The sequence below is a fragment of the Xyrauchen texanus genome, chromosome 24, assembly GCF_025860055.1.
Source record: "Xyrauchen texanus isolate HMW12.3.18 chromosome 24, RBS_HiC_50CHRs, whole genome shotgun sequence".
NCBI classification, from domain to species: Eukaryota; Metazoa; Chordata; class Actinopteri; order Cypriniformes; family Catostomidae; genus Xyrauchen; species Xyrauchen texanus.
Window position 1 is genome coordinate 9,909,938 of NC_068299.1, and position 21,038 is coordinate 9,930,975.

The following is a 21,038-nucleotide window of genomic DNA, read 5'->3' on the forward strand; positions in this document are numbered from 1 at the left end:
CACAAAGCCTATTGTTTTCTGCATGGCGTGGTTGCTCTCTTGCGCATTGGAGATCCCCAGCGCAAACAGGGCACGTCTGTTCCGTTGCGCATGCGCGGGGAGCTCCCCGTGCCCACCTACTGTCGCTTTGAGCTCGGAGCGCGCGGGGGTGGCACCCAGAAGCTCCCGGGTAGCCAGCGCACGACGTTATCATGAGCCTCCCGGTTCCACCGGCAGAGACTCCACGCGCAGAGAGTGCCCACCTGACGAGAGCAGCGCGACATCCACAGCCGCACGATGCACGGGGGGAAGAGAGGACTGGTGGCACCGCAAAACACTTTTCTGGAGAATATCGTGAGACGCTCGAGTGGTGAGAAAGGCGCTTAGTGTTTCTAAAGTATTAATGTTTACATTACAGGGCTCATGTTTCTGTGCTTTTACATAAGTAGCTACTGTAAAACAAATGAGCAGTAGCCATGTAATTAATTTGTTCTGCTGCCTTCAATTACACAGTTGTTGTAATTGTATGTATTAGCTGCTTAATATGGTTAACATGGACAATAATGGAGAGTGTAATGCATTTAAAACTCAGTTTTTTTTTTACAACAAAAAGATACATGGTTTATTCCATATTAGTTCATTAGTAAGTTATTGGGGTGCTTTTGAGACAGATTAATGCCCTCCTTAATTATTGAGTTAAAAGCGGGAAAACAACTATATTCATTCAAGTTAGTATATTACGTTCTCTTACATTTGGGAAAACGCACAGTCTTCAAAGCAGATGCACTGTATGAACTAATAAAACAAAATATTCAATTCTCAATGCTCTGCAGAATTGAGATGTCTGCGATTTTACGTTCGATTTGACCTCATTGATAAAATGAGAAGTTAATTTGAAAATAATAATAAGCACAATAATAATAATAATTTTAAATGGAAAGTAAAACGGTAAGGATCCGATTTTTAAATCTATTGCATTTAAATGGTACTTTATTTAGTACTTTATTGACTTTATTAACTTAGAATATTTTTATTTACTATTACCATTTTAACTTAGGTAACATTGGGTCAGTTCATTAAAAAACAAAATTTCTCGCCACATCTCAGCATCACCTATACTGCCGTAAAGTCGATCTGATGGTTGGAGAGAAATGTCAAATTTCAATTTCATTTATCACCGCTAGAGGGCGCAGCCTTTCTGGTTTCTTGTCACAGTATGTGCTTGGATCGAGTTGGATGTATACTGCATCAATAACAACCTATATCTGTGGATTATAGTAGGCCTATGGTCAACAGTGTGAGTCTTAGTAATAAGAGGATCTTTAAAAAACTGCTGTGCATTTTGAAGCAAGAAAAGTATTTCTTATTCTCCTTGTAGTTTTTTAACATTTTGAAAAGTCTCGGTTTTGTGAGTTCTAAATGGATCAATGAGATACACATTGAAACAAAAACTGGGGCTGCATTTGTAATTTTGTGTGTCAGATCACAGCCTTGACTCTTGCTGTCTCTATCATTCTTTATTATCTTCTCCGAACCTTCAGAGACAAGTTTCCTGCTGGGGAACGCTCAGATTGTGGACTGGCCTGTAGTTTACAGTAATGACGGCTTCTGCAAGCTGTCTGGATACCACAGAGCAGAGGTCATGCAGAAAAGCAGCACATGCAGGTGAGAGTATGCATACACATGTGACGTTATGCGTCTCACTATTTAAGATGTTAACATAGATGTAACAAATCAAATTTGAAATCTTCAGTACTGTGACATCCCAGAATAATAATGCACAAACTGAAATAAAAAATTGGGGGGTTAAATTCAGTACAATTTTATTTATTATTATTGTTATTATTGTTATTTTGTACTATTAGTTAGCCCATAAATTAATTTAATAAAAGTGTCTTATGGGCCAGGCCATGATATGGTATTATAATGGCATACTGCATAAGAAAAAAAAAAAAACTAATTTCAATAAGTGCCTTTAATAAAGTGCTGAGCCACAGATATAATGTCTTCCAGGTCTTGGAGACTCCATACAACACTTAAGAGCATCTGTTCTTGCTATACTCACACAACACTGAATTTTAAATGACAATAAGTCAGAGCGTGTGGTTTTTGTCATTATTAATAAGCGATTATTGGTGACTGCAGCACAAACGGTCAGGCTTGGATGCCTTAATTGTCTTTACTTTCCTTTAAAATCCAACAAGGTGCATTTGAATTTCAGAAAATCTCTGTAGACTTAAAATCTTTGTTTTAAAGTATGTCATGTCACCTCTGTTGGCTGGCAGAATGTGAAAATCTTACTTGAATACTAAACATGTGAGCATTTTTACTTGCTCATTTGAATTCAGGGAGTGATTATTGCTTTTAAACCATGCACAAATCGAATACCTTCTTAAACTGTGAATGTTTTGAAAATAGAAGATTAATGCCTGTCTATCTCTCTAGTTTTATGTATGGGGAGCTGACAGAAATGAAGACCATAGAAAAGGTGAGACAGGCCTTTGACAACTATGAGTCAAACTGCTTTGAAGTGCTGCTGTACAGAAAGAACAGTAAGTGAGACTTGAAACACACACACACACACACACACACACAGAGAGAGAGAGAGAGAGAGAGAGAGAGAGAGAGATTTGTATATATCCATACTTATTACATAATGGTAATCTAAGAATATCTAGTAGAGTTAATTTAACCAACACATCAAATGGTAGAATAGCCCTACTTTACAGACATTACAGTGAGCGCAATAGTTGAACAACTCCCTAACTATTAATATCAAATATCTAGTTTTCATTACCATTCAATCAAACCACATACTTCAAAGAACACACAGATCTTAACACTCTTTTATTTTAAACAGCCCACAGCCTGATCCCATAGTGTCTGCACAAATCATGGGTGCTGATGCTGACCTTGACCTTTGACATTTGCAGGAACTCCGGTGTGGTTCTATATGCAGATTGCACCAATCCGAAATGAAAATGACAAAGTAGTTCTGTTCCTGTGTACATTTAAGGACATTACCATCTTCAAACAGCCTATTGAAGATGAAAGCACCAGGGGTGAGTTGAACGCTCACAGCTGTCCACTTGTAATGTCAGGGACACATTCGATATGTATTCTTTCCTAAAAGTTACAGTCAATATATATGCAATGTTAGGCATGGGTTTGTTCTGACAAATAAACACTTTACCAAATGTGTATATGTCATATAAATGCATATTTGTCTATGATTAATAAGCATTGTCAGGCTTTCCTCTGGCACTCAGATGCAAGTGTAATGTTCAAGAATGTGTGGTGTGCATGTGTGCTTTGTTTCTATTTGCATATGGAGCTTCTTGAGCAGTAAAATGTTATACAGCCTCATCTGATAGGAGAAAGTATTTTTAACATTGAAAAGTTGTCAGTAGCACTTTATTTACAGTACTACTCTACATTTACATACTATATAATTACATCAACTACAGTACTAGGTACCAACCCTAACCTTAACCCATATTAAGTACATGTAGTTACCTAATATTACTATTAAAAATAAAGTGCAACCAAGTTATCTTTAATGATCCTAAAAATAGGCTTCATTCCATATGAAATATATATGCACTTTTTTTTTCTCTCTGAGGTGTAAAGTGACCTGGATATGTTTTTGAGAGATTCACCTATGTGTGAGATGAATGCTACTGACAGGAGAGTGAGAAAGAGCTGATCTTAAACCGCTTGAGAGAGCGTTTCAATTGTTATATTTCATTGCAGTGTTTTTATGGCACTGTGACAGCAAGCATTTGTTCCACTTCTACTCAACATAAAGCACTTTGCTGAGTCAGATCTGAGTCACTGAGAAATTATACATTGGCTCCAAAAACTCTTTTGGCTATTGGGACCCTAATAGAGTGCTAATGCCAAGCAGGGCGCTATGCCATAAGTCATTCACACAAGGTCAATGTGCTTGGCCATGATGTTTCAGTATTTTCGTGCAAACATGCAGTATATATTTCTAATTTAAAATTACACTTACAATGAAACGAAAATATAATCAAAATAATGAAAAAAAAAAAAATCCAAACATTTTACTCTCTCCAACTTCTTCCACCGGCCCCTTTTGCTGTGACTTAAAAATCACTACGACAACAGGTGGATTTGTTTTTTTTTTTTAAATAAACATAATAATAATAATGATAATTGAAAAATAAAGCATGACCTATAGATAGTATAACACAAATCTCATAAAATGTTGATTCATAAAACAGCTACAACAGTGATTGTCTGGGACATACAGTCATTTGATGTTCCACTATATTGTCAAGAGTTTGGACATGAACGTTTTACCACCTGCTGATGAAATCTCCAAACTGCAAATGTAGGAACTGAATTTAGACTTCTCGACGAATACAGATGTGGTTCTGAAATGTCTTAGCACAATTATCTCTTTCTCAGGAAAATAGAAAATTGTTAGCGTAACACCCCCCCCACACATTTTCACTTGCACGAAAAAACTTTTCGCATGAAAATTAAATAAGACGTTGCTCACGGTTGTTGCGTGTAGCACTGCACTTTACGCCCTCAGAAAATAGAGCTCTTAAATGAATTGAATGCCATTTCATTTGATAGAAAATATAGAAACAATATTTTATTTATATATTGTGTAAATTGTATTTGTTTTTCTGTGTTCTTGTAGGTTGGACCAAATTTGCACGTTTGACTCGAGCTTTGACCAACAGCAAAAGCACCATTCAGCAGCTTACGCCCGTAAGCAGAACCGATGTCACCTCGCACAAACCCTCCAGACTTGCAGAGGTGAGAACACACACACTCGCAGCATTTCCTTACATCCTTATCTGCACAGTACAAGGTTATACAAAACTTAATCTCACAGAGGACAAACTTGTAATAGAATCACACAAGCACACACTCAGACATAAAGGACAGCGCTGAAATCAAATGTCACACTCATCTGTTGGACAGCAGGAGTCTACTGTGAGCTGCTTTCAGGCTATGCTGCCAAAAGCTGCTATTAATTATTAACTCTAGGAGGGGTGTGCGTGTGTGAGTCCCAAAACCCTTGTTCATTTTTCTCTTTTCTTGTCTGTCATTTATTCCTCTTTCATTGTAGTGTGCTGGTGTTAAAAGGGAGGTGGAAAGTGTGTATGTGTCTGTGTATGTGGGACAAGAGGAACTTCTGTGCTGAACGGTGTCTGAATCTGTAGCTCTGTAATGAGTTTTTGATGTGAGAACATTCAAGGGTAGGATTTTCCTGAGAGGCTTGCTGCTTTTATCATGGTTTAATGTCTCTGATCAGTGCTGTAAGTGTTGTACAATGCATGCAAGACAGTAGTGTAATGATATTCCTCACTCTATTCACAAAGGAATGGAACAGAATGCAGTGGTCTTGATGTGTTTTTACAAGCTGAATTGATTTTAAATGTACTCAGAGACAGCAAAAAAAACAGATGTGTTCTGTTTGAACGGCCCCTAATGTATTGATTCTCATGCACAACTTACAAAACAAAATGTGTGCTGAGTGACATGACTATGATGCGAAATTTCAGTTACACGGAAAAGCCTAAAACCTAAGCTTACATGAAACTTTTTCACAATTCTTATGCAGCCTTGCAAGCGCTGACATTTCCATAAAGGGTTAATTCATCCAAAAATGGAAATGATCTCATCATTTACTCTCCCTCATATAATCTAAGATGTATATGACTTTCTATCTTCTACAGAACACAAATGAAGATTTTCAAAAGTAAATCTCAGGTCTGTAGGTCCATACAATGCAAGTGAATGGTGGCCAGACCGTTGAAGCTACTAAAAGTAGATAAAGACAGCATTGAAGTAATATATAATACTCCATAAGACCACCAACTGTTGGTCACTTGCATTGTATGGACTTACGGAGTTGAAATAACATACACATCTGAGATGACATGAGGGTGAGTAAATTATCATGAGAATTTTTGGGGTGAATTATCCCTTTAAGAAAATGCAAATCTAGTTGATAGTAAAATTGCTCTGAGGTCTCTTCTCTACCTCTTATGATCTCTCACTCATCATCATCTCTTTCTATTTTTCACTTTCACTCTTATGTACTTTATCCTCACTAGCAGAGACAATCCTGCTAAATCTCTGAGTAAACTTTGTGTGCAAACATGCATGGCGTAAAACTCAAAAGTATATTGTCCAGAGGAGAGAGGAAATTAGCTAGAGCAAGAATTAATATTTCAAACAAACTCACTTTCCTGAGGGTCCTCTGTATTTCATTTCCGTTTCACCATGCTTGTCTCTCAATATAGAGAGTGGTCCAACAGTCTGAGATCCTTTTGAAATTTCCCCCCCTATTTATATAAAAGTTAAGATTTAAAATACATGTAGGATTCTGTGCTATTTCTAGGTTATTAATCAAACTTATGTATTTTTTTTTTTTACTTTTGTGACAGTCTACTTCTACTGTATACAATATCGCACATCTTTCACTCCCTTTAATCTCTCTGTCTGATTCGTCTCTCAGGTGCTTCAGCTCGGCTCTGATATACTTCCTCAATATAAGCAGGAAGCCCCTAAGACACCCCCTCACATCATCTTGCACTACTGCACCTTTAAGACCACTTGGGATTGGGTGATCCTCATTCTGACCTTCTACACAGCCATCATGGTTCCTTACAATGTCTCATTTAAGACCAAGCAGAATAACGTCACCTGGCTAGTTCTGGACAGCGTGGTGGACGTCATCTTCCTGGTGGACATCGTCCTCAACTTCCACACCACTTTTGTTGGTCCGGGAGGAGAGGTGATCTCTGACCCCAAGCTGATCAGGATGAACTACTTGAAGACCTGGTTCGTTATAGACCTGCTGTCCTGTCTGCCCTATGACATCATCAATGCTTTTGAAAATGTGGATGAGGTGAGAGACCATTAGAAAGTCATAGAGCTAAAGAACACAAAGGAGCTGTAACACCATGTCCTAACCATGCAATATGCAACAAGTAAATTTGTCTACAAAACTCATTTAAATCATTTAAGCCTATAGATCAAACGTTTTAGATCATGAAAAAGAAATTCTGTCATACATAAGTGTGGCCAAACTTTTGACTGGTAGTGTATCTTATGTTTAAGCTAAGTGGAGCAAAATTTGGACCAATGAGATTTCGCCATGGCCAGGGATACCCAGCGTAACATGACAGTAATAGAATCCAAGTGACAGACAAAATGTCTGGTCTCTTGTCGCTTGTTGTGTTCGTAGCTGGTTAGGACAAAAACTCCGACTAATCCAGAAGATGTAGCTTTTTTGCTTGCCGCATTATTTGTTGCATCTGGTTAGGCCACATTGTTAAGGAAATAATTAAAGAATATTTGTGGCCCCAATGCAATTACAAATGACAACAAATTTGGAAATACCACAAAATGTATATTAATTGATTTTGTTGCTTTTTGTTTTTAGTAATAAAAAGCTTGGTCCTGTTCTAAATGACTCCATTTATAGTGATACTCGTCCCTGCTAGGCTTAATGTGTTTCTAGAAAATTTACTTTTGGTCACTAAAGTGTGAAATTTAGTTGCCTGATAAATGGGCAGCATGTTTTTTTTTTGTTTACAAAAACCTAAATGCAATAAGCATTACTAGTTTAAACACTTCTCCACCAAATAAAATGATATATTCTGAATATAGTTTAATGTTAGTCACTTTAATGTAAAGAGAGGTTGTAATTGTAGTTCATATAAAGCTGCTCAGGAAAGAATTACTTGAAGGATTGAACAATTCTGTCCTTTTTAGGTCTGTCTGTGTTTCTCACAGGTAATCTTCTGAGCATAATGCGTTAAGTTCTTGTTCAGATGTTCATTTAAACATTTGAAGAGCTTGAAAGATTTTGGAAAAATTACTTCTAGCATTTCTGAACCAGCAGCAGAAATTAACCACTTTTTAATTAAAAGGAAGATTCAACCATACAGACTTTAGCCTATCAGTCAAAATCTGGTATACTTTGCTGCCTATTCTGGCCAAGAACTGTCCACTTAGTCAGGAATGTGGACAGAAAGTGGATGGCATGTCAACCACAGGTTTTTACATGCCATTTAGGGGCGGGTTTATCTGAAATAATTGATACAACAACAATTGACTGGTGTATTAAAAAACGAAATCAAACTGTTCACAGCAGGCTACCAAAAAAATCACACATTGTTTAAAAGAATTAGTCCCATTCCAATAGTGCTATAAACACAGATTCAGTATGAAAGGTAGTGTGTGCTTTTACAAGTCCACAATCTACTGTATAAATGATGTAAGTTGAATGTACAGGTTTTACCTCAGAGTGCTGTGCACTGTACCAGAAAGCCCTTGAGAAAGCTTTTATGTGATAATGTAAGAGGGATCCCAGACACCTTAGCATAGACCTTGTATTCTTCTTTCCCAGAGTAGGTGCATTGAGGAGCCCTTCCAGCTGTTCTCCTGCCTCAAGTAAGGGCTTTATCCAGCATGACCTCTCATTACTAGGGTAGAGGCAGAAGATAGAGCTTAGCAGGGGAGAGCAGCCCTCCTTTGCTCTGACAGGGTACAGCAGTAGCATTATATTAAACACTCCAGACAACACAATAAGAACAGGCTGCATTATAGCTGGAGAAGAAGTGAGAGCCAAGCACACAGACTTTAATATCTTACACTTTTATAGCATTTTATTTTTCACCCTCAAAATCTTGTTTATACCAGGTATTATGAAGAGTTTTGGCCAATTCCATCACAAGTGGACAGGCGAGACACATCCCTGTTTACACCTGGTCATAATATTTGTCTCTTTTGTCTACTTGCTCTCTTTTGAATTTGTGTTCTTATTTCATGAAGAGGGTCTCTGATTTCATGACGACATATATCATTACTACCTCAGTGTTATACTGTGTGATAATGAAGTGCAAAGAAGTACAACATTAAAAATAATTTTTAAAAGGGTGCACAAGTTTCCCCAATTATACTTGCATTTAATCTAAGAACAAACATTTATCATGTACATGTCAATTTATTATTTACATGACATTTAGAGCAGAATTCTCTGTTGTAGTGGAATACCTGAATTAACTGAGATTCAGGTTTGTGTTCTAATCTGTTTCCGTGCATGTTTACATTGAAGAAGTTTCATGAAGTCTTGTGCATAGTTGTGCTTAGAGTTTAAAACTCTTGTTTTAGTGCAGTGGTTTGGTCTTGAATCGTGAGCTGAGAAGGTGGTGCTTTGCTGCTGTTCGAATGGATTGGAATAGATGTGGTCACATGCGTATTCGAGCTCCTCCGAATGTGTTTGAAGTTAACAAATCTCAAAGCATTTAGATCTTGTCTTTAGCATCATCTCATTTCAAACGGATTGCCCATATAGACATTTGATATTCCTTAATAAGCTATACCTTGATAATTAACATGCACAATATTGTTATTGTGAGCACTTCAAAATACAGTGAGAATTTCTAGATAACCTATTAACCAAATTGTTTAGATTTTTCTGAATGCACTGTAGCATATTCATCAATAAATCAACATTCCCAACACTCTAACTCTTACAGTAATAGGAAGACTTATCAAATTACTAGGGAACTCTAAAGTTCATGTTTCTTTAATTAAACTTTTCCTTCAGAATGTTACCATTGTTGTTACTTGTTCATTTGCAGTTCAAATAAACCGTAATAAATTAGATAAATGCCAAATAGAAGCATTGGACTCCACCACGTCTCTTTGATACTGATATGGTATGATCTTAGCAAAGTTACTTTCTTTGTGATATTTTAATTTTAAAAGTACAAAATAAGTAACTAATCTTGTAATTATAACATCAATAAAGTTTATTTATGTTTCATCCTGTTTTGTAATTTAATATAATACTGTGATAAAACCGTATACCATGATAAAGGCTTCAGCAATTATCATGATATGAAAATGTGATACTGTCACATCCCTATTCCCAATATGCATCTTAATATCCAGTGTAAATGCGGCAAAAGTCCAACTGGTCAAGCTTGGGTTAGGATTTAGAGTAAAACTACTTTCCACCATTATGCTGAGCCTAAGATTTAAAGCTAAATTATGTAATTTCTACACCACTAGTGTCACTAAACAGTGTTGCAAAAACAATGACTGTATTTGGTAAATGGTCTGCACTTATATAGTGATTTTTTTAATCTTAGCGGTTTTCAAAGTGCTTTACACTGTGACTCATTCACCCATTCTCTCACACACACACACACACACACACACACACACACACACACACACACACACACACACACACACACGTAGTGTTTCCATGTTTTATGGGGACTTTCCATAGACATAATGGTTTTTATACTGTACAAACTTTATATTCTATCCCCTAAACCTAACCCTACCCCTAAACCTAACCCTCACAGAAAACATTCTGCATTTTTACATTTTCAAAAAACATAATTTAGTATGATTTATAAGCTGTTTTCCTGATGGGGACCGACAAAATGTCCCCACAAGGTCAAAAATTTCGGGTTTTACTATCCTTATGGGGACATTTGGTCCCCACAAAGTGATACATACACGCTCACACATACACACACACACACACACACACACACACACACACACACACACACACACACACACACACACACACACACCAATGACGGCAGTGCTGCCATGCAAGGACCCAAGGTACCCAAGGACACTTCGGCATGAGGAGTCATGTGGGCCAGGAATCGAACCACAACCCTGCGATTAGTGGCCAACCCGCTCTACCAACTGAGCCACAGCCGCCCTTTCTGTTTTTTAAATAGGTTTCTCGAACACAGTCAGATAGTCCCACCCCAAACTCATGCAATTGGTTTAGCCAATGTTGCCATGCTGCTCAAACAAAAAGAACGCCAAACGCTCCGTTGCCGAACGCTGAAACGCTGCAGTGCTATTTCAGTTCATTTAGCGCCTGGTTAAACTGGATTGGGTTGGGTTGGTTGTTATTGAAAAAGACTGTTAATATACTGCAAACAAAAGTGTCACAATTTGGTATTTGTATCAATCTTGGTATTTTTTATGTTGTAACTACCAACAATTGTGTCACTAAATATCAACAATTAAGCATTAGTACACTAATATGATATAAACTTTTAGTCACAGCTGCATAGACAATGTTGGCTGCTTTTGTCTGATTTCAGAATTAAGTTCTGTATTTGAACAAAATTCAGTATTGTGTGTTATCTCTGACAAATACCTCCAACAAAATACACACTCTGCAGTCTTCAATGGAACGTAAAGTTTAGTCGCAAAATTTACTAATTTAATGAAAGAAAATTTCAAAGACTTAGCTGTAAACATTATGTAATCTTCCATTTTTATCCTCTTGAAGTTCCTCTGCATCTAGGCAGGCCAGCAACATCAGAGAAATAAACCTGGTAAAACATCCATGACTTCACGCTTCAGTATGTCTATCTTTATTCATATACGCATATTCATGCAAATGTCTGTGTAAATATGTCAACCCATTTTATGTCAAAGTAGACAATGACTTACAGTATATTTGTACATATTTGTACATATGCTGTTGCACAGAATGATACATGTATTCATACAAAGAAACAAATGACACACAGGAAATGCTGTGTTCTTGTCGTTGTTCTACATTTATTTGGTTAGTGTCACTTTGCTGATCATATGTTCAGTGTTAACCCAATAGTTTATGATTTAAGTTTTTTGGTTTGTACTTCATGCACTATTGCTAAGAATCGATTATCCATTAATGTGTCTAGAGACCATGGGCCTTATTCATGAAACACCAGCAGAACACATTTGTGTGTAAATCGTTGGTAAAATGATTCTTACATACATATTACCTTTCGATTCAATTGGACACTTTATGTAAGAATGCATTTACACAGGGCTGGCCCAGACTCAGTCACTGCAGAGATTTTAGATTGAATTAAAAGAATTTAACAAAATACAAACAAGCAAAAAAAAAAAGAAAAGGGGCAATGAACAATAGCACACTAAAGCACAACATTGTTTGGTCATCCACATTTGGTAGATCATTTACAGCCACTTTTTGTGTAAAAAACCTTTGGATCTGTGGCAAAGTCACCAGTGTCATGTATTTAAGACATTTAATAAATAGTAACTTAAATATGTTTAATAATGGCCATAAACTAAAAACAGAAAATATCAACTGCCGTTAAAACTCACTACACTCACTACTCATACTACAATTCACATTTATCCATTAAATGAATGTATCTCTTCCAGTCATAATCAAGCCTCTGCTTTATAAGCTCTGCAGCTGTTGTTCATTGCTCATTACAAAGCTGTTTGTTTTCTCCCCCCTCCACCCATTCGCCACCAGTTTAGGTCCCGTCCTATTGTAGAGATAAATTCCCTTCCCCTGCTGTCATACTCTTCTGGCAGGATCTGACAGTTTGAGAGAGAATTTAAATTTGTGGAATCATTTTGGAAAAATGTGTTCTCTCCTCCAAAGTAATTCTTATGTCCAACTGTTTTCACATCTCTCCTGTCATCTGGGTTTGGCTCACCTGCTACAAATATTGTACAAACTGTTAGCAGAATGTTTTTGTGATGACTGTAAAAAGTGATTTCAGTGAACTAAAAATGTTTAATAGCACTCAGTGCTTTATAAAGAGAACAGAACGCACAGTGCAGATAACATTGCTGTGTACCAAAAAGTTTAACTCTGTGGCGGTGCTCCGTTTTAACGGTTTGTGAGTAACGACAATGGAATAATTATTTAACCAGACAGATTGAGTGTCAAATTGAATTTCCCTCTATGTGCTGCATGTCGGCATGGAGATAGTCGTTTAATTATGGGTTTATAAAGAGCAAATCTGTGTATGTAGCAACATCAGCAGATTATCTGATGCATACTATGACTTGATGGGAAAATGTGAGCAGGATAAAAGCAGGGTGATGCCAAGAACCCCCAATATGATGATCCCCTTGCAAAATAGCTTCCTTTATAAAATAAAAGGCAACTTACAGTATATCAATTTTAATAACTAATTAATATTTTGTGAGACAATTTTTTTTTTTTTAAAAGAAATTTTTTTTAATTGTCATTGTGTTTAACATAAACATGGATAGAAAAATATGCTGTTAAAATAAAATATATTTGTTTTTAAATAATTACTTTATATGAAGTTTACAGCATATTTTTTAACTCAATATTAAAGCAATGTTAAATATAATTTGGATATAAACTTTTTCAATTCAGATTTCAATTTATCTATATATATCCCAATGTATTGTCTTTCTCTTTCTTTACTTTGCTTATTTCAAGGGCATCAGCAGCTTACAAAATATAGTTATATGTCATTCTACCAAAGCCAAAATTATATATATATATATATATATATATATATATATATATATATATATATATATATATATATATATATATATATATATATGTATGTATTATATTCTTTTTTATTTTGGAATTAGTACAATGGCATATAAATATTTTTTTTTTTTTTTTTTTAACTGAACAAGCTGCTGATGCCTTGGAAGTAAGCAAAATAAGGAAAGAAAATAGACAATAAAGTTGATAAATATATTTCAATTGGAATTTGAATTGATAATGTTTTATTTAACTGTTGTATTTAACATTGATCTAATATTGGGTTGAAAAACAACATGCTGTTAACTTCATACAAAATAATATTATATTTTAAAAGCATATTTTTTTCGACACAATTTTTGAGCAATGTTAAAAATGTATAATTCGGAATAGACATAATAACATTTTGAATTCAAATTCAAATGTATGTGTATAACACATGGCATCACTAACTTAACTAACATAATAAATAAAGTTTTTAGAAATTGTAACTATCTTTCTCTTTCTTTATTTTGCTTAATTCCAGGGCATCAGCAGCTTGTTCAGTTCTCTGAAGGTAGTTCGACTGCTACGCTTGGGTCGTGTTGCACGTAAACTGGACCACTATCTAGAGTACGGTGCAGCTGTGCTCGTATTATTGGTTTGTGTGTTTGGACTGGTGGCCCACTGGCTTGCCTGTATATGGTACAGCATTGGTGATTATGAGGTCATCGATGAACATACAAATACTATCAAGACCGACAGCTGGCTCTACCAATTAGCCACCAGCATTGGATCCCCTTACCGGTACAATGCCAGTGGGACTGGCCAATGGGAGGGCGGGCCTGGAAAAGACTCTCTGTACATAACATCACTGTATTTCACCATGACGAGCTTGACCACCATTGGCTTTGGAAACATTGCACCAACTACAGATGGAGAGAAGATCTTCTCTGTGGCCATGATGATGGTTGGATGTGAGTGCTTATCCAAATGACTTGATTCTCCTGTTGATTGTTTTTTCACTTAATGGGATGGATCACCCAATATTTAAAATATTGTCAGCATTTACTTATATAGTTCCAAACCTTCCATGGAACACGAAAGGGGATGATAGGAAGTATGTCTCAGTCACCATTCATTTTCATTGCATCTTTTTTTCCCTGCTATAAAAGCGAAACGAGAACACCTCCTTTTATGTTCCACAGAAGAAAATAAGTCATGTGTATTTGGAACTACATGAAGGTAAGTAAATGATGACATTTTCAATATTGGGTGAAATATCCCTTTAAGAAACAAATTCTTATTTGTAATGATGGCCTGACAAGACAATATTGTTGTCTTGAATTGGCGAAGGGTAACAAGCTTATACCAGCTTAATATAATTTTTTTCCTTCTGGTCTTAGCTTGTTTAAGCTTGTTTTAATTGGTTTAAGATGGTCTCCCAGCCTGGGTAAGCTGGTCTTAAGCTGATCTAGCTCAGAAGTTGTTTCCAAACTGGGTGCTGCCACTACTGGCTAGGGGTGCCGTGAAATCTCTGCTCAGTTTAATATTTTAATAGCCACTGATGTTAAAAAAAAACGGCAGTACCGTGTACTGACTGAATTCAGTACCTGCACAGCTGTTTAAAGCGTTAGTTCACCCAAAAGTGATAATTCTCTCATCATTAACTCCTAATTTCATCCAAGATGTATATGACTTTCTTTCTTCTGCAGAACACAAATGAAGATTTTTAGAAGAATATCTCAGCTCTGGACGTCCATACAAGGCAAGTGAATGGTGACCAAAACTTTGAAGCTCAAAAAAGCAGATAAAGTTAGCATAAACATAATCCATCAAACTCCTGGTCAATTCAATGTCTTGAATGAGAACAGACCAAAATATAACTCCTTTTTCACTGTACATCTTGACAGCAGTCTCCTTGGCGATCAAATTATTACGCTTCCTATAGCGTAATAATTATTATTACGCTTCCTATAGCGCCATCTAGTGCTCTGTGCATGTGTCAGGTACAAGAAAGAGTTGTCGAGCTTGAAATCATGATCGTGCCTAGAGAATGCAGTGGCAAGATGTGCAGAGAAAAATAATTTACATTTTGGTCTGCTTCAGAATACATTGATTAAACCACTGGATTACATTAATGTTGCCTTTATCTACTTAAATCTTCAAAGTACTGGCCACCATTCACTTGCATCTCTTGGTCAAAATGTCACTCTTGACATATTAACGTAAATACAGCTGTTAATGTATTAGGTGATGCAGACAGGACAAAAATCTTATATCTCAAAATGTTCAGATCTGTGCGATGTGTAACTGCAGCCTAAAGGCCGATTTTTATTTCTGCGTCGAACCTACGCCATAGCCTGATGTGCACCTCTTGTTACTGCCACAACAGTTGTGATTGGTCCACTTTGTAACCAAAGACCATCCCCCAGGATGATAACAAAGATATCTGAGTTAACATTGCATTCTTTCCAAGATTATTTTTAGATCTATTCATCATATCACATTGCACAGTATTTGGACTCTGTACTATTACATGTGACATGGGACAAAATATATCTGTTTAAAGCATATAAACTATAAAAACTGTAATTTACTTAATATTATATTAAGTAAATAATGTATATTATAATGTATATTAACATTTTAAATGTGAACTTTCTGATCTTCATGATGTTTTGACCTTATGTTTTACATATGGTGTACATTTAATAATCATATTTCAATAAGTTATGGAAACGGAACACTTCTAATTTATCAGCACCTGGTAAAGAGTTCATTATATTGCCTATATGCATGGTGAAGTCTTCAAAATGACACCAATTTAGTTTTGGTTAATTGAGTAGTTATTAATTAATCTGACGATTAATTTTTTATGTCAAAACATGCCAAAATATGTATTTATTATTATATAAGCTACTCATGGGCAAACATACAGTATTTTCCTCACGTTAGTCTATGCCTTATCCACTGTAGTTAAGTGTAGTCTGTGCGGTAGGTTCAACGCAGAAGTCAGCCTCAAGCTGGTTTTGACACAGAAGCAATCACCCTTAATAAACCTACTGCAGTCAATATAATAAGTCTATCATTAATATTAATCATACAACAATATTGACAATAAAAAGAGAAAAGCACTCTGACCGTCCTTTGCTGGATAACTCTAGTAGCTTTAAGCCCAAAATATTTCAATGACTGAATGCTTTTCAGTCAAATTCGACTATATCAAATCTATTTGAATTTATAATATAGGCTATATATATAGGCTCCCCTTGGTAGAGGGGCTCTCCCCAGGTGTCCCACGCTACTGACAGTGGGCTTCCAGTGGCATCACAGGGTAATGTAAACAATGGAACCAATGCATAAATGTCTGATTAGAGATACTGGAACTCTCTGAAACAACATGCCGACCTTTTAAATAAAAATTGGGAACCACTGGTCCAACTGGTCAACCAGACGCTCACCCAGGCTGAACAGCTGAAAAGTGCTCAAAAAATCCTCTAAAACCAGCCATCAGATCAGCCAGACCAGACTGGGAGACAAAGCAATGTTTTTTCAGTAGGGTCTGTTCTTTCACTCTTTTATTCCTCTAAGTTTTTTTTAACCTCTATTCTTATATTTTTCTTGCTTCTTTGCACTCATTCTGTCTATTCTTCTCTTTATTTCTCTCATCTGTCTGAATAACTCCAGACTAATGTTGTCTTGCCTCTCTGTCCTCCATACAGCAGTGCTTTGCTTCTAATGCACTTCAGAAATAACTGTTAGACGCTAATAGAGCGAAATGGGTGGAGAGAGGGAAATATACTGTAACTAGCGAGTGAAAGCAGTAGAGCGAGAGACAGAGAGATGGCCAGCCATTGGTAATGTCCTTCTCAAGAACTCCAAAAAATGTGTATGTCCAGTAACAGTCACTGTACAGACAAAACAGAGATGAGGTAGTGTAATCATTACCAGTATGTTTGTGTGCCTGCCATTGTTGGTTATTAAAGCTGCATAAAGTTGATTCTGAACACTAAATCACACACAATCCCACAAACACACACAGTATTGGACGTCATTGCCAATTTGATGATGACTGCAGCAAGATGATCATTTGCAGCTATAACTCCTTTTTTTTCATGCCATTTGAGTAATGAGTCTGAATTAGGAATATGTCAGACTGACCCGCTTCCCAGTTCTGCTCCACTACGCACATTCATTTCATTTCACTTTTGGGGAAAATCCTCTTTAGATATCTTAGTCATAAGGCGTTCTCTTGCTCTTGACCCAAACTAGGGATTCTCTGACCTGTAATAATATTGCAGACGTGGAGGAGTAGGTGTTTATTACACGATTGGATTATTGTGATCAATTAGAGAATGCTTAAGCCAGAATGGGGTTCTGATGGGTACTGTTTTATGAAATGTGGGAATCTACAATTGAACAATGTTGCACAATATTATTTATGGATTCTTTTTAAGAGAGATGTTTGTTTGTATTTTCTACTGTTCATGGGCATACATGAACAGTAGAAAAGTTGCATTGTAGTCGATCGCACTTTCTGCTTTTTAAAGAACCAACTCGGGTGCCTAGATTGCAATGGTAGGGTAATACTGTACAGTCCTAGTAAAGTATGCCAGATCGAGGAAGTACTCCACATCCTAGCGCTCAGAACCAACCCACAAGATAGGAATTTGTATTGTGGAAATAGCTTTTACCACTAATTTTCTGGGAACGTTTTGCACCCTTACCCGATTTGCAGAATTCCCTTTTGTGAATTGAGTGCTAAAACATCACAGATAAATGGTGCTATTAGTGGGCACACTTCATTCTTAGTGAATTCCCCCCTTTGGTTTTTACATGCCACTGTTTAAAGAGGAGAGTTGATCACACACACCCAATTACAGCAGTATACAATTCATTGATAATACTTGTAGTTGGATATCTGTATTAGCTGGTCTGATGATTCTTTGATGAGGCTCGTACCCAGTGTCCCATTCTCTCTCTTTTTCTGTGTCTGTAATTATCTGAACGCATCATTCCTTATTATCTGATCCTTCAGTCAAGATCTTTTCTCTTTTGTTTCCATTTTTTCACTTAACATCTAAACCTCCTTGCTTACTCTGTCTGTAGTCCTAGCTTACCCCATCTCTCTGTCTATCTGTCTGTCTGTCTGTCTGTCTCTCTGTCTGTCTGTCTGTCTGTCTGTCTGTGTATTAATGAGGTCCTTTAAGGCCTCATTATGTGAGGTAGTTTATACATGCTCCCCTGAGAATGTCCTTCACCGAAACTCTTTCACTCCTGCACCAACTGTGCTGTTTGAGCCACAACTTTTTCAATTTCTGCCTTCATGTTCTACATACTGTATACTAATACATTTTTAAGATCTAACATTGTAAAAAATAATATTAGTTAATGCACTGTTAACTAACTAACATTAAGATTAATGAATGCCGTTAAAAACGAATGGAACCTTATTGTAAAATGTTACTCTTATTCCAAACATCGCCAATGACTCGATAAATTAGATGAGACAGTGATTGATGGCAGATTTCCAAAACAGAATGAGAAACTAAGATCATTACACTCTTATTTTCCACTTTTCCCTCTATCTTTCTCTCTTTTCCTCTTCATACTCTTTCTCTTTGCCTTTGTTCTCTGATTATAATAATTTATCTTACTGTACAAATTCTCTGTTATTTATTTGGCTTTTCATAATCCATTTTTATCTAATATTTTCCCACCACTTTGTTTTCTTCTCTGTTCCCGCTCACCCCTTATTTTTTGTGAGAGGAAGTATTTAGAAAGCTATTTCAGGGAAGGTTGCCATAGAGACACGGAGTGGAGCAACAGCAGAAGTTTACATTGCACATGTACTCAGATCATACACACAAAGATATGTCCATCTGAGGTCTATGACATTTACAGATGATCATTGTCATAACTAGTCTGAACATAGCCAAGACCTGGCACTGGTATTATTCCAGATTACAACTAATTTTGCAACGCCATCTGGTTAGTTACACAACCTATTGTTTTCCGAAGTATATTTCTTGCAATTTTGTGAGAAGAGACAACCCACCGTAAAGTTGAGTATTGATGTGGATGACTATTAAATAAATAATCATAAATATTTAAATGTGCAATTATTGTTTTTAAATATTTAAATATTTAAATGAGCAATTATTGTTTTTACTTGTACTAGTACTGCACTACTTACTGTACATCATTTTGTAATAATTATGAGTCTTCAGTTATTACTTGGTTTAAAAATGCATGATTCATTCATTTGTTGTCATTTGGAAATGAACCCTATTATTTTTAAAAGCAACATTTGGAAATATGTTTTATTTATTTATTTAGTTTTACTTTTGTAAAAGTGTATATAATGTAGCATTTAAAAGAATATTTGTTGTGTATTACAGTTATAACTAAATACATTTTAGGATTTATTTATTTACTGATTATTTGACGTGAACCACATTGTCTTATATTGTTTCTACTTGGTCTTATTTAAAATCTGTTTGAAATTGTCTCTATTTTTGTGTATATTGCAGCTCTCCTTTATGCCACCATCTTCGGTAATGTGACAACCATTTTCCAGCAGATGTATGCAAACACCAACCGTTACCACGAAATGCTGAATAACGTACGAGATTTCCTCAAGCTCTACCAGGTGCCCAAAGGGCTCAGCGAGAGAGTGATGGACTACATTGTCTCTACCTGGTCCATGTCTAAAGGCATTGACACAGAGAAGGTGCGATAGAGAGTTTGCATAGACAGGGTAAAAAAGGAAAAAGCCTTTAGTCTATAATTATTTCATAGCACAAAAGGTTCGTAATACCTGTCAGTTTGAGTAATGCAATATGACATTTTGTGGAGTTTTGATATTAAAGTAAAAGTGAAACACTGTTTGCAAACCATTTTTTCCATTACAAGATGCATTTCCAATTTATCCAGGATATTCAACAAGAAAAATGTGTGTGGCAGGACTTGATTTTATCTGTCTTGAATTGATTGGATTGGGTAAAAGAGGCATTGCATAGCTAAATTGAGCTGCAGGGTTGAAAAAGTAAGGGATTCAGGATGTCCAATTTGTTTTTTACACATTTATTACACAATAAAACCAGGAACTTGCATTAAGAAAGTAAATAGATTTCATGTTGACTTTAGAAGTGGATAATACTACATTTGGAACTGACTCAGCTTGTCCACTTGGTGTAGGTGCTCTCCATCTGTCCTAAGGACATGCGGGCAGATATCTGTGTGCACCTGAACAGGAAAGTGTTCAACGAGCATCCTGCTTTTCGATTGGCCAGTGACGGATGTCTGCGCTCATTGGCCGTGGAGTTCCAGACGATACACTCTGCCCCTGGTGACCTCATCTTCCATTCAGGAGAAAGTGTGGACCTGCTGTGCTTCGTGGTGTCGGGGTCACTGGAGGTCATACAGGATGATGAGGTCATCGCTATACTAGGTGAGTTTGAATCAAGGAGGTCTATAATATCTGGAGGGACATTCATCTCAATGGCAGTTGCTCGGCTGGCACATGCCACCACGTGACCTGTTTTCTGTCATTTTATCTCATCGGCATTCTGTTCTGGGCTGATTCTGCATTAATCGGTATTAATCTCTAATAGCTACAAGTTGTCTCTCATCCAGCTCGGTAGGAGACCTGGGCCCGCTTTGTCCCTCTGTGCACAGGAGGTGGGTGTCTGGGCAAAGGGATACGGGCTCCTGGAGAGCTGAGTTAGCAAGGTGTAGAGCTGAG

General features: G+C 36.6%; 1 protein-coding gene across 1 annotated transcript in view; it reads left to right on the forward strand.

The window, feature by feature from the left end:
• Positions 1 to 222: 222 nt before the first annotated feature.
• Positions 223 to 21,038, forward strand: part of kcnh5b (potassium voltage-gated channel, subfamily H (eag-related), member 5b) — a 51,073-nt gene continuing 30,257 nt past the window's right edge. The window contains exons 1-9 of the mRNA XM_052090145.1: positions 223 to 349; positions 1,521 to 1,644; positions 2,425 to 2,531; positions 2,913 to 3,041; positions 4,655 to 4,773; positions 6,485 to 6,877; positions 13,836 to 14,265; positions 19,825 to 20,024; positions 20,492 to 20,744. Of these exons, the coding sequence (XP_051946105.1) occupies positions 277 to 349; positions 1,521 to 1,644; positions 2,425 to 2,531; positions 2,913 to 3,041; positions 4,655 to 4,773; positions 6,485 to 6,877; positions 13,836 to 14,265; positions 19,825 to 20,024; positions 20,492 to 20,744 (1,828 nt within the window). The 5' untranslated portion in view covers positions 223 to 276. The remainder of the gene's footprint in view (positions 350 to 1,520; positions 1,645 to 2,424; positions 2,532 to 2,912; positions 3,042 to 4,654; positions 4,774 to 6,484; positions 6,878 to 13,835; positions 14,266 to 19,824; positions 20,025 to 20,491; positions 20,745 to 21,038) is intronic.